This window comes from Athene cunicularia (assembly GCF_003259725.1).
Source record: "Athene cunicularia isolate RWA chromosome 10 unlocalized genomic scaffold, athCun1 chr10_part1, whole genome shotgun sequence".
Lineage (NCBI taxonomy): Eukaryota > Metazoa > Chordata > Aves > Strigiformes > Strigidae > Athene > Athene cunicularia.
In genome coordinates this window covers 22,429,077-22,442,756 of record NW_020799112.1, presented here as the reverse complement: position 1 = coordinate 22,442,756, position 13,680 = coordinate 22,429,077, and the positions used below count along the sequence as shown (strand labels likewise).

At 42.4% G+C, this 13,680-nt stretch overlaps 1 protein-coding gene across 6 annotated transcripts in view; it reads right to left on the bottom strand.

Annotated features, from left to right (window-relative positions):
- The window catches only part of TCF12 (transcription factor 12), a 169,803-nt gene that overhangs the window by 22,451 nt on the left and 133,672 nt on the right, over nt 1-13,680 (bottom strand). For all 6 annotated transcript variants that reach the window (XM_026855652.1, XM_026855653.1, XM_026855654.1 and 3 more), the window contains exons 9-13: nt 10,382-10,487; nt 9,115-9,254; nt 8,661-8,805; nt 7,032-7,096; nt 2,820-2,898 (exon numbers count right to left, since the gene is read on the bottom strand). In XM_026855652.1, the coding sequence (XP_026711453.1) occupies nt 2,820-2,898; nt 7,032-7,096; nt 8,661-8,805; nt 9,115-9,254; nt 10,382-10,487 (535 nt within the window). The remainder of the gene's footprint in view (nt 1-2,819; nt 2,899-7,031; nt 7,097-8,660; nt 8,806-9,114; nt 9,255-10,381; nt 10,488-13,680) is intronic.

The following is a 13,680-nucleotide window of genomic DNA, read 5'->3' as shown; positions in this document are numbered from 1 at the left end:
AAGCCGAGTGGTGTATTGGTGATGGGGGCAGTGAGGTGTGATCCTGCGGCAGTCAGTCATCACTTCAGACTCTACTTACCTGCTGTTGGTTTTTCTTAAAATAGTAAATGTAGTAGAGCAGAGAATTTGACACAACAACCTGGACTGTAGGATCTAGGCTTTGTTCAGAAACAAAATACTGCTTCACTTCAGAGGACCTCCAGTAAATTTTAAGAAAATAATGAGTACTGGCTAACATAGTGAGAAATGTCAACACCGATAAGGGTGTTTACCTGGTTTTGTTTGATGTGCTTGTAGGGGCTTTTGGTCAAGAAATGTCCATTGGGATTCAGCACTAAATTAAACTTCCTTGTTGAGGGAGGGGGGGAATCATTATACAAAACATTTTTGTTCTTTAGGAAAAAAAGAGAAAAAAAATTAAATTTAATTTCCCTTGAAGAAGATGATCTTGGCAGAAGGAGCTAGGAAATGAGTAATTTAACTCCTTTTTATGTAATTAGTGTAACCAGACATGGTTTTATTTTAACATTTGCTTAATTTTTGAGCCAGATTTATTTTAAAACTCTAGTTGACTTCATTTCCTGCTCGCTCTGAATGGTCTTGTTTTCTTTTTAGCTGGGCTGGCCATTAGACTTATTCAAATAGATTTTTAATATCTCAAACTCATCAAATATTTGCTAAGTGGCCTTTGAAGTTGATTTGTGCTTTATTTCATGTATTATTGAAAAGTTAAGAAGTAATACTCTTTTTGTTCTTATTCAAGCTGCTTTTTATTTGTCATTGTAATACAATGGAAAAAGAACAGCCTGAATTGATTAAAAATAAATAAACAAAAGGCCTAGAAACTCAGTTAAGGATGAAACTCAATCCTTAAGTCACAGGGTTTTTTTCCAGGTGTAACAGGAACCTAAGAAAATGGGTGATGTTCCTCTTTGTGCCCCGCGTCCGCTGCGGTGTCAGAGCCCCAGAGGGCCCTTGGAGCTGCTCTGCCAACACCCGCCCCTGCTCAGAGCCTGCCCGGTGTTAGTGCTTCCCCCCGAGCTGCCTCGAGAGTGAAAGTCGGGATAGCAAAGCCCTTTGCATTGTCTTAATTGTGCCTTAGTTAAAATGGTGGCTGTGAAGCAGATGCCAAGTTTGTGCCTGAGCAGGGTTTCAGTATTTTTTGTTTGTACCTGCTACTGTCTTAGCCATCAGAATAAGGAACACGGACCCAGAGCGAACTGTGAAGAGATTTACATTCCATACAGGTTCCAACAGAGGAAGGCATCAACACTGAAGGGGAAAACCCAAATTTTAGGGACCTTAAATTTGTTCTGAACCCAGAAATTAGCTAGTGCTTTCATGCTTCCAAAATCAGGTGCGGTATCTAATCACGGAACTCCAGTTTTGAACACCGTGAAATGTCAGAACTTCTTTCTTCCAGCCACAAAATATTTTCAGTACTTGCTTTGATGCTAAAAAGAAAATAATTTTCTGGTCTGATCTGTCTTTTCAGCACAACAAGGATACACGGAACATTTTTTGTCAACTATAATCACTAAATCAAAATCCCACTAATCCCACCATTACTCAATACAACATGGATTCTTCAGCTATAGAAAAAAAAACGCCCAAAGCAGCTGCTCAGGTATGCCACATCAGATATTCATTAATCCATTAAGTGCCCAGAAAACCAGAGCAGTGTCCATCAAACACGAGTGAAATACAGAAGTTTCCTGAGTGACGCTGCGTATGCAGAGACGCCCGTTGGCGTACGTACACACAGGGCTGCATCCTGCCTGCAGGAACTTCTCCAATCCGTTCCTCTGAACTACAGAAGTCTTCAGCTAAGCTCATTCTGTACACCTCGCACTGTTATTTTTTTTTTTTTTTTAAAAAAAAAAACAAAACTAAAAACCAACAAAAACCACCCCCAAAATACCCTTGCAAAGAAGTGACCCATGGCCAGGAGCCTGCAGAGATACATTAAACAACAGAGAATGGGCAAACAGACTGTTGTATAAACGTTAAATAATTTAACAAATTGCACTATAGGAAAGAACAGGGTTAAAGTTACATCATCTTGCTTGTAATTCTAGTTCTTTGTTAAACAACAAATTTAAGTCAATGGAGCTTTCACAGTCCTCTCTATATGGAGAACAGCTGTTCAACTTTTACTAGACAGCTGAGGCCACAGTGTCTGTGAAAGCTGCTCTACCCACTAATAGCTGGAGGCAGCTGCCCACAGTTCATCTCCACACCGGAATGCTTCTCCCCACAGCCACAGCACAAACACACAAAGCACAGGTGACAGAGGTGGCTGCAATACAGAGCATTTATTTTGAAAAATGCCAGAAATTTTTCTCCCATAGAATGAAAGCATTCATGAAAGATATGAATGAAAGGCTATCCTCTGTAAAAATTGGATAGTCTATAGTCTACTCTATTTTCATCAGAGGGAACACACATCTGCTGTGTTTGTCACTGAAAGCTGCTGCCGAGCTTTAACATACAGCTTTAAAAAATCCTCTACCCAAACCACTCCTGTTTTATCTCCAGTGGCACAGATCTGCAGATAGCTTTATAGCTGGGGTAGTATACAGTCATCCAGTGCTTACAAAGATTATTTTAAGAAGCTAGGTTTCAAAGCCAGTTGCCAGGATTTAAGTGAATGCTCATAATAAAATATTTAAGAATCCGGATTTATAAACCTGGGTTTAGTACAATGGAAAAACAAACACAATATCGAAGTAATTACGCAAGGAAGCTACTGCTGATCTCACCTAAACAGGGTGTTTTCCAAAGAACAAACAAGTTATTGACAAACGGCTGGTCTCTACCTGTAAGAGGCGATGGTGATCCAACTGGTGTTGACGGATTCGATGGAAAACTACTGCTGGTATGATCAGGAGAATAAATCTAACAACATACAAAAGAGGTCGCATATCAATGCATGTCATAATACACAGTAAAATAAAAAAAGCTATTAGGGTTCCTTTTCATGTTTTTGTCACTTTTGAGGCTAGATTGATTAAAAAAACCCAATTTGATCCTTCAATCACAGCTCTGCTTTATTACACTGAAGGCTCTGAAAATGTCCACAGAACTTTCATTTTCAAGCAGCTGTCAAAATAAGCCCAGCCTGTATTAGATGGCGACACAAGTACAACTCCGCTTCCTCCTACTTCAGCAGCAGCGGCACTTGCAGCCTCTTTATCAGGGAAGGGGAAGACATTCTAGGAGTTAACAGTACACAGATAATGATAACAAAAAAACCGTCAGGAAAATGAGAAGGAATACTGACTCCTCCAACTTGAGAGAGAGAAGATTTCAGCAGTCAACACATTATCTTAATTAATCCTTCACAAAAGAAAATACCAAGACAGCATTCAGCTTTGGTTACTACTGGTACCTTCCGAACAAAAACCATCTGAAATTTTGTTGCTCTTGCTATGTATTGCAGCACATACAATTTTCCCCTCGTATTTCTGTATCAATCGCTCCCTTGAGAGAGATACCAAACCTCAACTTGCCACAACTCATTCCTTGCTATTAATGTCATCAAAAAGTCTTGATAAAAATGGAAGACAAAGATTAAAAATTAAAACTTAAAATTTCAAGATTCTTGAAAAATTCATTTTGTGAATGGAATTGACTAAGTTCAGACACAGATTATGGACTTTAGAACATATTTTTATAGGTCACCAGTTCAAACCTGATTTACTTGAGCAGAGACCGAGATTTGTTAAGTCATCAGACAGCAGATAAAAACCTTCCCTGGCAGCGTGGCTGATGGCTCGTCACACAGACAATATGACATGTCAGCATTTAGCCCACAATAAACTGGGACTTGGTTAAGCTGCATTTTCTGAACTGACAAAACCAGGACCTGATAGACCACAGGCTCCTTCCTGGTCTATCATACTTATTCATTAGAAAAGACCATCAGTTCCCTAATGGAAATACCTCCTCCTTCTCATGCATGCTGGAAGGAAAATATATTTAAAAGAACAGACTACCTCAGAGCACTGTAGGAAATTCACGCACGGTGCATCAGCATAAAGATGAACCTTGGGTGCCAGCATGGGAACTGCAGAGTTCCAGACAGGTAAGATACCGAAAATTAAAACTGTGTCAGAACAAAGGTCATGAAGTTTCCTTTGAAACTGTTCGTTTTCTACTGTTTTACCTGCCAATTTTATTTTGCCGTGTTTTATAAGAGGGAAAACCTACATTGTACCAAAGCCAGAACTAAACCTCGAGGTCAGAGTTAATTCTGCATGCAGTCCCTGGCCGCTGTGCTGTTAAATGACCAATGATGAACAACCCTGACACCTTCTGCCAGGCTTAAACGGTAACATGACTCATTTTACTGCAACAAATGAGACTCCTCCTCCTATCAGTCATGGTCCATTCCAACCAGCGGGGTGCCAATATGCCAGGGTCTAATGAAAAGGCTCTTAGACAAAAGCTGCACAATTGAGAGCCTGCAGAGCCAAACCTCGGAGCTGTTAGTCCAATTTTTTAAACACTACAGTGTACATTTCAGTTAGGCTTTGTTATGGTAATGTTATTGAGTCTAAAGCAACAAAGAAACTTAATTCATGAATTACTTTTAGAAGTCAACTTCCCTACATTTTCTTTTGTGAGGGGACCAGTGGCTATTTAACTACCGAGGCCATACAAAGGCCTTTACCCCAGTTCTGAGGTAGGAATCAAAACATAAGTTATCACAAAGAGGTCTGATATAATCAACAAAGTTAAACAGTCCTCCTGTTTGATCTCCTCTAAATTAAAGACCAAGTGTTTTGATTTGGCATTAGGCAATGAAATAAACCAGATGTTTCTCCTGCCATATAACCCTCCATGGGCACAATCTTAAAGGGTTATTGTTTGGCAAATGTTCAGGGAAACACATTAGAAATGGCACGAATACCCAGATTTTCTTTTCTTTCTATCTATACTAGTTCATTATCCAAACTAATGCATAATCCACAGGGCTTTGGGAACTTTGTGTAAATACTTTCATGTACAATTCTCTTTCTTGCCTACCCTAAGATTAAGACCACAATTATCCAGGCTTAAACCTAAAATAAAAGAACCTTTGCAAATGTATTATCTGGCCTTACATGTTTAATCACATACTATTCTGTATGGGCTTTAATACCTAAACTGAAGAACAAATGTCGTATCCTCTGATGTTTCGCACATGAAAGGCCTATTGTGAGATGAACATCAACTGAATTTTACAACCAGAAATTCCTCTCGACAGTTGCAGGGGTAGCATTTAAAATCCTAACAGAAAGGCACACAACATCACCTTCGGAAAAAAGGAGTCGAGACAACCGCAGTGTCTAAATAAAACTTTGTTCAAACAGAAAAACACCGTTGGTTTCCCAGCCCTGAGGAATTCCTGTGTGGCAGCTTCACGTGCGGGAGCCCAGCACCCCCTGCACCCCAGTGCTCCCAGTGCTCCCAGCCCCGGGAGCGAGGCGGGCGCGGGCTGCGGGGCAGCAGATGGAGGAGCCGAGGGATTTGAAGTGTGCAGACTATGGCATGCGCTGATAGAGCAGATGGAATGCATCACCATCAGCTATGACAGAAATGATTTATGGAATGACCTGGCTGCTCCTGCCAAGCAACAACACGGGATGACAGAAACAAGTTTCTATGACAACCAGAGCCCACCCACCAGTTAGATTAAACATTTCTGCCCTGACTCGCAATATATTTAGAGTTTTTCCTCAAAACATCAGCCTGGGTTTCTCAGCTAGTGACTTGGGCAAAAATACCTGAAAGGACAAGAAAATAAATTTAAAACAGGAGAGCAGTGGAGAACATCCTATGAAGTCCTGCAGGTCTAACCAGCCAGCACGGCAAGGCTTCCAGCAGAAATCCCGGTCAGGCTGCGGAACAGCAGACATCCTACTACGTCTGCAGAGTAGCGAGCAGCCTGAAGCATGCGAGCACTGCTACCCCTGGCAGTCAGAACGACCCCAGTTCTCTTCTGACAGGTCTCAAACAGAAAAAAAACAGTGTTAACTGCCCTCTGGACTCGTGAATGGTTATCTACTTCCTGAATCCCCAAAAGCAGCAGGGACAACATTTTTCTCCTCAAAGCCAGCAGGTCAGAGCTCTCCTACCCAATATGGACATTACAGACGTTATCAGATCTGGTAATCTTTTCACATATGACCCTCTGAGGGATGCAAGGGTAACAGGATCTGCACGAATATGCACATTTGCATTCACTGGTATGAGGTGAGGGAGGCAGAATCCAAGCCAGGAATGAACGCTCTTTTGGAGCTGCAGAGCAGTCATTTCTAGCTTTTAAATCAGAACTGGTCTCCCTATTCACTACGTACAAGAAATACGAAGTGCTCCCCCAGCCACCACTCCTAACTGTCCAATCCTGCTATGCTCTATCGATTACTGTTTTATGAAAACTACACCTGATTGTATTAATGCAAAAATAATTGCTGTACACGCGCATGTGCAAACAGCTGACAGTAGACTGAAGAGATTTGCAATGTTTTACATTATCTACATTATTCCAACAAGAGTTAAGAGTTTAAACTTTATGCATATACAGCATTTTAAAGGCTGTTCCATAATTACAGCTATACCACACAGCATTCAAAACGTCTGCTTTCTAAGGCCACTGAGGAAACGTTTTAAACCTCGAGGCAGGATCTGCTCTAAGAGTAATGTTAGAAATATTTGACTTTAACTAGAATGTGACAGAGAAAAAAAAAAAAAAATCATCAAACCCTAAACATGATTATCTTTTACTGTCTTAACAACTTTCTACACTGTATCTGCCCTACATTTTTTGATCACCTGAACAAAGTCAGTCTTCTACAAATAAAAGCATTTTCCACCTGCCTTTTTACAGACATTTGTCTCGAATCCGACATCGTACCATAGTACATTATTTTAACTTCATACATGAGAAGTCCTGATTCGCTATTACAAAATGAATGATCACACAGATAATGGATGCAACGATCGAAATACGTCTGTCAGATCCGAATATTCTAACTGGTACTTACAGATGCCAATGCCTTTCCAAGTGCATCACCTGTCTGCGAGCTCCCAGCACCATTTCCTCTGTTTCCTGTAATGTGGAAAGCAAACCCAACACTTATTTTTAAAGCTGAAATCTTATTTACTTCTATTATTTTATTCATCACATACAGTTGAGCAACCACTTTTTAAATGGATATTCCAAGGAAGTCAGTGTCAACAGAATCGGTTCTCATTATACTTAAAAATTTAATTAAAACAATTAGATTTAAGTTTAGATGCTCTCCTCTCTGAAGTCAAACACAGTATCACTGTGATACTAAGGACCAACAAGTAAAAGCAGTTAGAAAAAAGACTGTAATTATTTTCTAGGATCACAGGCTAATTTTAATGAAATGTGAAAAGAAAATCAAAATCAGAAAATCGTATTATTGCAGCTTATTTCTAAACAGTTATGACTAAAGTGCTGCACTTTTCATTAAGAAGTCAAATTTACTTAGTAGTTCCTTGTGCGTCTCCTCGCTCCCCCTGCTCTAATTCCCCATGTTGTACTCTCATCTTTATTTTAGAAACCCCCTGAAAAGCTCTTATCCACCAAGCTTTCCGTCAGCCCTGCTCCCAGCCGCACGTCAGCAGCTCCGTGGGCCCTTCTGCTCCCTACACCGCCGGGCCAAGAGGAGGTCTGAAGCTCTGCCAGTTGGAAACACCGAAGGGACCTGAATCCTTTGAACTATCTGCTTTACTGTGGAAGACAAGACCCTTTAAAAGTGAATCTCCTTTCTCCAGTTATCAACTTCTAATGCCAACAAAAAAAAAAAAGTATTTAATGTGAATGTAAGCCATTCACAGCAGAAATCCAAATTATGCACCGCTTGCTGTTTCCAGTTTGTGGCAAACTCGGATTTTCCAGCCTGAATTTCCTATGCAGATTCATTAACTGGGTTCTGTTTAAAAGATCTGAGTGTAAAACACGTTCCCAAAGCAAGGCTAGTATAGTCACTCCAACTAAATTCCACTTCTGTAACGTGAAGCTAGGTGCACACCACGTGGAACCGACAAGGGGCGTCCGCAAGCGCCGAATTTCTACAGCTGCACCCCCAGGTGTGCAAGTCCGTGCGAGAACAACGACCCCCTGCATGTCCTGCTTCCCAGGTAAGCACGGAAGAGACCAGACCAGCCACCACACTGTCTGCTCGGTAATCTCTGCATCAGTTAAGAGAGGAATTTATGATGCCATTTATCAAATTCCCCAAAGAAGCAGTCTTCCTGCCCTTCTCCAGCACAGTAACTCGTGATCCAGCAGCTCACCACCGGCAGCACCAGAACTACCCACGTGAACGTGTACACACACGGAGCTGTGGAAGGATACGCGCCGCTACCTTAGATGGAGGCATCTCCTGAGCACGGGCTTGGCTCAGCCGTAGGCTTGGTGAAAGCCAACAAACCCGCACATCCTAAGCTGGCTGCAAAACAATTTGCCTCATCTCAGTCATGCTGAGGACAGCAACGTCACTGTGGTGCACTGTCCCTGATCTACAAGCATCCCATAAATTAAATCTTACTAATTCTGTGCGTCATGCAACCCTAAATTTCATTTTCTTGTAAAATTAAAAAAAAAAAACAAACCACAACCCAAAACAGGAAGAACTTTTTACCCAGAATATTCTCTGATCCATTGACAGGTGGAGTGTGTGAGGCAGCTACGTAAGGTGAACTGCTGGTACTGCCACGATGGAAGCTAGACATTGGCGGAAGACTGGCATTGATATCCGTAGGTGAGACTGAATGCGGGGGATAGCTCTGGGGAGAAGAGAAACAGGCACAAGGCGTTAACTAGTCCTTCCATAAATGTTGGTATTTTAAGATACCAAGTATACAACCCCCAGCTCTTTAATAAAGAAAGGGACTCATTCACCCTCTGAACAGACCACGATGCAGCCAAAGGTTTTTATGTATACAGCAGACATAAATAAAAGGACATAAATCTATTACGGAAAGTTTGTGATTTCTGACACCGGGGTTTTAACTGACATACCTGAGCAGCAAACAAGACATGAGTCACATCTCCATATACAAGTACCAACATATTAACCTGTGCTTGTATCTTACCAAGCGGTCGTGTGTGTGCAGGCCGCCGTAACTGCTGGACTGGGACATGTGGGAAGAGGAGCCTCCCAGCATCCCACCATAGCCAGGCTGGCTCATGCCATTGGATGAACTCCAGAGGTCAGAAGAATTGTGGGTCCCATCTTTTTTAAGATTTTTTTTTTTTTAGTAAAAAAGAAAACAAAAAAAATATATTTAATGAAGAAGAGTACGGAGTTCTACTTTCCTTTACAAAATTATTTTTCAAGAATACAGAATTCAGCTACTCAGACCAACATCAGCAAGGAAACGGTGACCAATTTATATTGCAACTTCTACTTTCATGCCACCACACTGTTGCTGTATTTATAAAAAAAACCCTCAAAAACAACAGAGGCTTTATAGCTGAAATATAATCCAACCACAGCTGAGAAAATACTAAGTACTTCTGCTAATTACACAGACCTTCAGTAAGGCCAGATTTCTATCAGGAGGGTTGATAAAAGTTCCAGACTGAAAGAAATAATAAAAATGGGGGCGGAGGGGAGAAGTTTGGCTAAACAGAGCTCATCATAAACATACAGTGCAAACATCTATTAACCTAAAACAAGCAGTTTATAGTCTAAAATACCTCAGCACCATAAAAATATAGCAACATTTCACCATAGCAGGTTTAAGTCACTGAGATGCCCGCAGCGCATCGGGCCGAGAGCCGTGTGTCAGGGCAGGTTTCCTCCCGCAGCCCCAAGTGCTCCGCGCTCCCGCAGCGAGCGCCCGGGCGTGCCACGGGCTCCAACCCCCAGAGCCGCAGCACAGCGAACTCCGTGACGTGAGGCCGAGGAAATGAGCTCTGCTCTCGTTTGTTCCATTCTAAACCCTTTTCCTTGGCACGCTGGATACACAAGCAGTTGAGAACTTAAGACTGTTAGCTGATATTGTACAGTCAAATTCCAGAGCAGGCAAGAAGCCCTCACCTCATTTTTCTCTCTCACTCCAGCGTGCTGCTCTGAAGCCCCCACAAATCAAAGGATGGGGGATTCCATCCATCTGGCCCGGTGTATAATCCCCTTAAATTTCAGTCAGCAATTAATGTCATGAGAAAAAACTTTAAATCAACAGACAGCTCCCTTCATCTAACTGTTTTTAAAGTACATAAAGCTTAATCACAGGCTCTAGCACAGTATGTTACCTTCGTGCTTCCTCATTCATTCAGTACGACAGGGGCCGACTGCAGACTCCTGCCTAAAGGACAAATGACACCCACCCATACATTTTAACTCATTTTACCCACCTTGCATAAAGAAAGTGCTAGCAAACATACTGCTCGGTGGCTTAGGAGACGGGTAACTTGGAGATTCTCTGTTGAAATCATCAGAACTTGGGGATGGCGCATACACCTAAATATTGGAGAGCAATAAAAGCAGGTTAGCAATATTTGGGCGTTGGGCATTATTTTCAAAGCACCAACAGCATACAGACCCAGACAGAGAGCACAAATCAGAAAAGAACAGTGTAGCAAGCTGCAGCGTTTGTTGCCCTTGTTTTATTTGCTTTTTAGCAAGTTGCCACAGTACAGAGGAACTACAGTAGAATGATCCTAACAACACACTTTCTAGTGTGCCAACTCAGCCAGGTGGCCTGATAAAAGCCTGAATGCTGATTTTGCTTTGTAAGTACATGACTTGCACAGACTTGTTGCTCAAGATAAAAAAAAAAAAAAGCAAGATAAAACAACTGGGCCCCAAACAAATTTTATTTTGTAACAACTGTATGCCTGTTTGAATATTTAATTAGCTGGCATCCCAACAATCAGAAAGAAAAAGAACATCCAGTGACAAAGGGAAAGATTTTAACTCAACCACTGGACCATCCATTCAGGAACTTGTATGCCTTTGTACAGTCACCGAAAATATATGTAATGCAAGTCTCGAGGAACAACCTTCAACTGCAACATGGAGCAAATTACCTTCACACTGGCCTGGCATTAAAGAAAACCAGCATCATTCTTTTTTCAGTGTAACACCACGTTGGAATGACCATTCTTAACTTGCAAACGACGATTTTTATTTTTTTTTAACATGTTAAAAACTGTAAGATGCCAAATACACATAATGGTTAAAGTCTTTCACTGCAGTGACTCTGAAAACCATATTCAGGAAGAAGCCAAATGAACAGGGCCATTATTCACAGACTCGAGGACTCTGCTCATGATGTTAGTTGTTCTAAGTGATGCTAATTCTCCATACCAGTATTTCAGCCAATACACTGAATATTGCAACATGATCAGTGTATGTTAAAAGAAAAATGTTATTAGAAGAGCAGTAAATTAATATGGCAGCGAAGAATATCAAAATTTAACACTGAAAACAGAGCACCTTTTTGTTTCAAAGTAAAAACCAGTGGTATTTTTATTGTTTAATCATTCACCTTACTTGCAAACACGTAAGGCTTCATAAACGCCTATAATAGGAATAACTTTAAAGCCTACATAACGCCACTTACAGAGCGCGTTGTGCCCTAAAATTCAAAAGTGCGTATCTTTATCCCTCCCTGTGCAGATACAGGCACCCGCGAGGTTCTACAACATTCCCATCTCTCCCCCGTCTTCCTGGGACGCTGCTCACCACGCGAGAGAAGGGCCAGGAAGAGCGAAGCGGCCAACAACCCCCCGAGCTCCCCAGGAGAGCCACTGTTCTCCGGGGGCACTGGGAGAGGGGCCGAGAGCGCAGTGGGCGCGTGTGCCCCCATTCGCAGACCCACGCCCCCCCGCCCGGGCCGAAAGGCTGGGCGCGTGCTGCAGAGCACCCTGACAGCAGGGCACTGACTCACCACGCGCTCAGCCCCCTTTGACCTCAACAGAATTTCAGCAAAATCTATCAAACTACAGTAGGATGGAACCAGGACAAGAGCACAAAGACTTAAGCCAGGGCATAGCTGTCGGTGTCAGTCACGGCACGGCAGCAGCTAAAAAGACACCTGGGAAAACGGAGTCAAGTAGAAAACCTAAACTTTTCGTTTTTAACGCTATTTTTTTTAATCAAAAGAAACGAAAATTTTTAAGAAAGAAAGCCTCTCAGGGAGCTTTTGTTCAGCATCGTCTCTGCGGATTTTCGGTTTAAGGAAGAAATGTAAACTAGAGATGCTTACCAAACCTGAGTGACAGAGTGACAATACCTTACAAGCAGTAGTAACAGTACATATGTATTTACTACATATGATGGATGCACGTATATTCCATGCCTCAGACATATTTTAACAGAAATGTCACTCTGTCAAACTGTAAATACTCGCACCCATAAGACTGCAAACGTATTAGGCAAAACTGGGCTTCATTTACAAGTTCTCTGTTGTGCAGAATAGCACAGCATATGCTATAGCTGATGGATAATCTATCACTGTCACAGGACAGCAGTGGAAACAAAGCTTTATGACATTTAGCACTGCCAGGGAGATGGACTCTGATTAATGCCAAATCACCTACACTGGCGAATTAAGCTGCTTTTAAACTGCAATGTTATCGGTGAGATTTGTAAATACAAGCTTCAGACTGAAATTTTAACATTTTACAGAATTGGGTGATTTAGAAAAAATGATTAAACACTCTCAAATGGGAAATGAACCTGAAAAACTCCTGCAAACGAATCATTTACAGATACGTATGTACAAGACATTAACATAATAAAAACGTTACGGAGTGTGTTAAGGTAGAGGAGGCCCTTCCAAACAGCTACATGAAAGTCCCAGCACAGACACATAACTTTATATAGTTTCTGCTTGTTTTGGTATCTTAACTATAGCTTGCAAAAACATAGCTGCAATGTTATGAAGCTGCACTTGTGCCAGTCTAGATTTTTCAGATCAAAGGGTTCTTGCGGCAAAACACAACTGATGTGGTCTCAAAGACTTCATCAGCTCCAGATGTGGGGAAACAGCCAGCCAATTCCACAAAAGGCGCAAGTCTCTTTTAGTTACAATCAGAACTACCCACAAATTAAAACCAGGCCTCTGATGTCATCTGATCACCTGCAGATGAGCACCAGGTTTTTTTCTGGTTAATGACCTAATCACAATTTTTATGTTGTGTTACTACAAACAAAATTTAAAAGCAAAGGAGAGAATGTACCGAGATCAACCTGAAGTCCGCAAGATGCAAAGATATTAAACAGAAAGAGCTGATAAAAAAAAAAAAAAAGATGACGTTTTATTTTTTAAGTTGGGCATCGACGTATCGGGGCAAGAGCCTGTTCCCTCCGACAGCCCCGGGCGAGGGACCCCCCCTGCCCGGCTCCCAGCCCGCAGCGGGGATGTCTGGGAGGCTGCAGCCCCCTTCTCCCGTCTGACCCCCCTCTTCTCCCAGCTGAACACCCCTGGGCAGGCAGGGCCGGGCTGTCCCCGGCGGGGAGAGGAGGGGCCCATGCTCTGAGCCCCGCGGGCCTCGGGCCCGTCCCCGCGCTGCCAAGCAAAGCGCCCTGACGCTGAACGGGCAGCGTCCCCCCCATGAACACGGCCAGACCGCGCTCCTGACGTGGCTGAGCAAGTGGGGGACGGAGCGGAGCGGGAAGGTGCCGCCAACGGGGGTGCGGGGAGCCC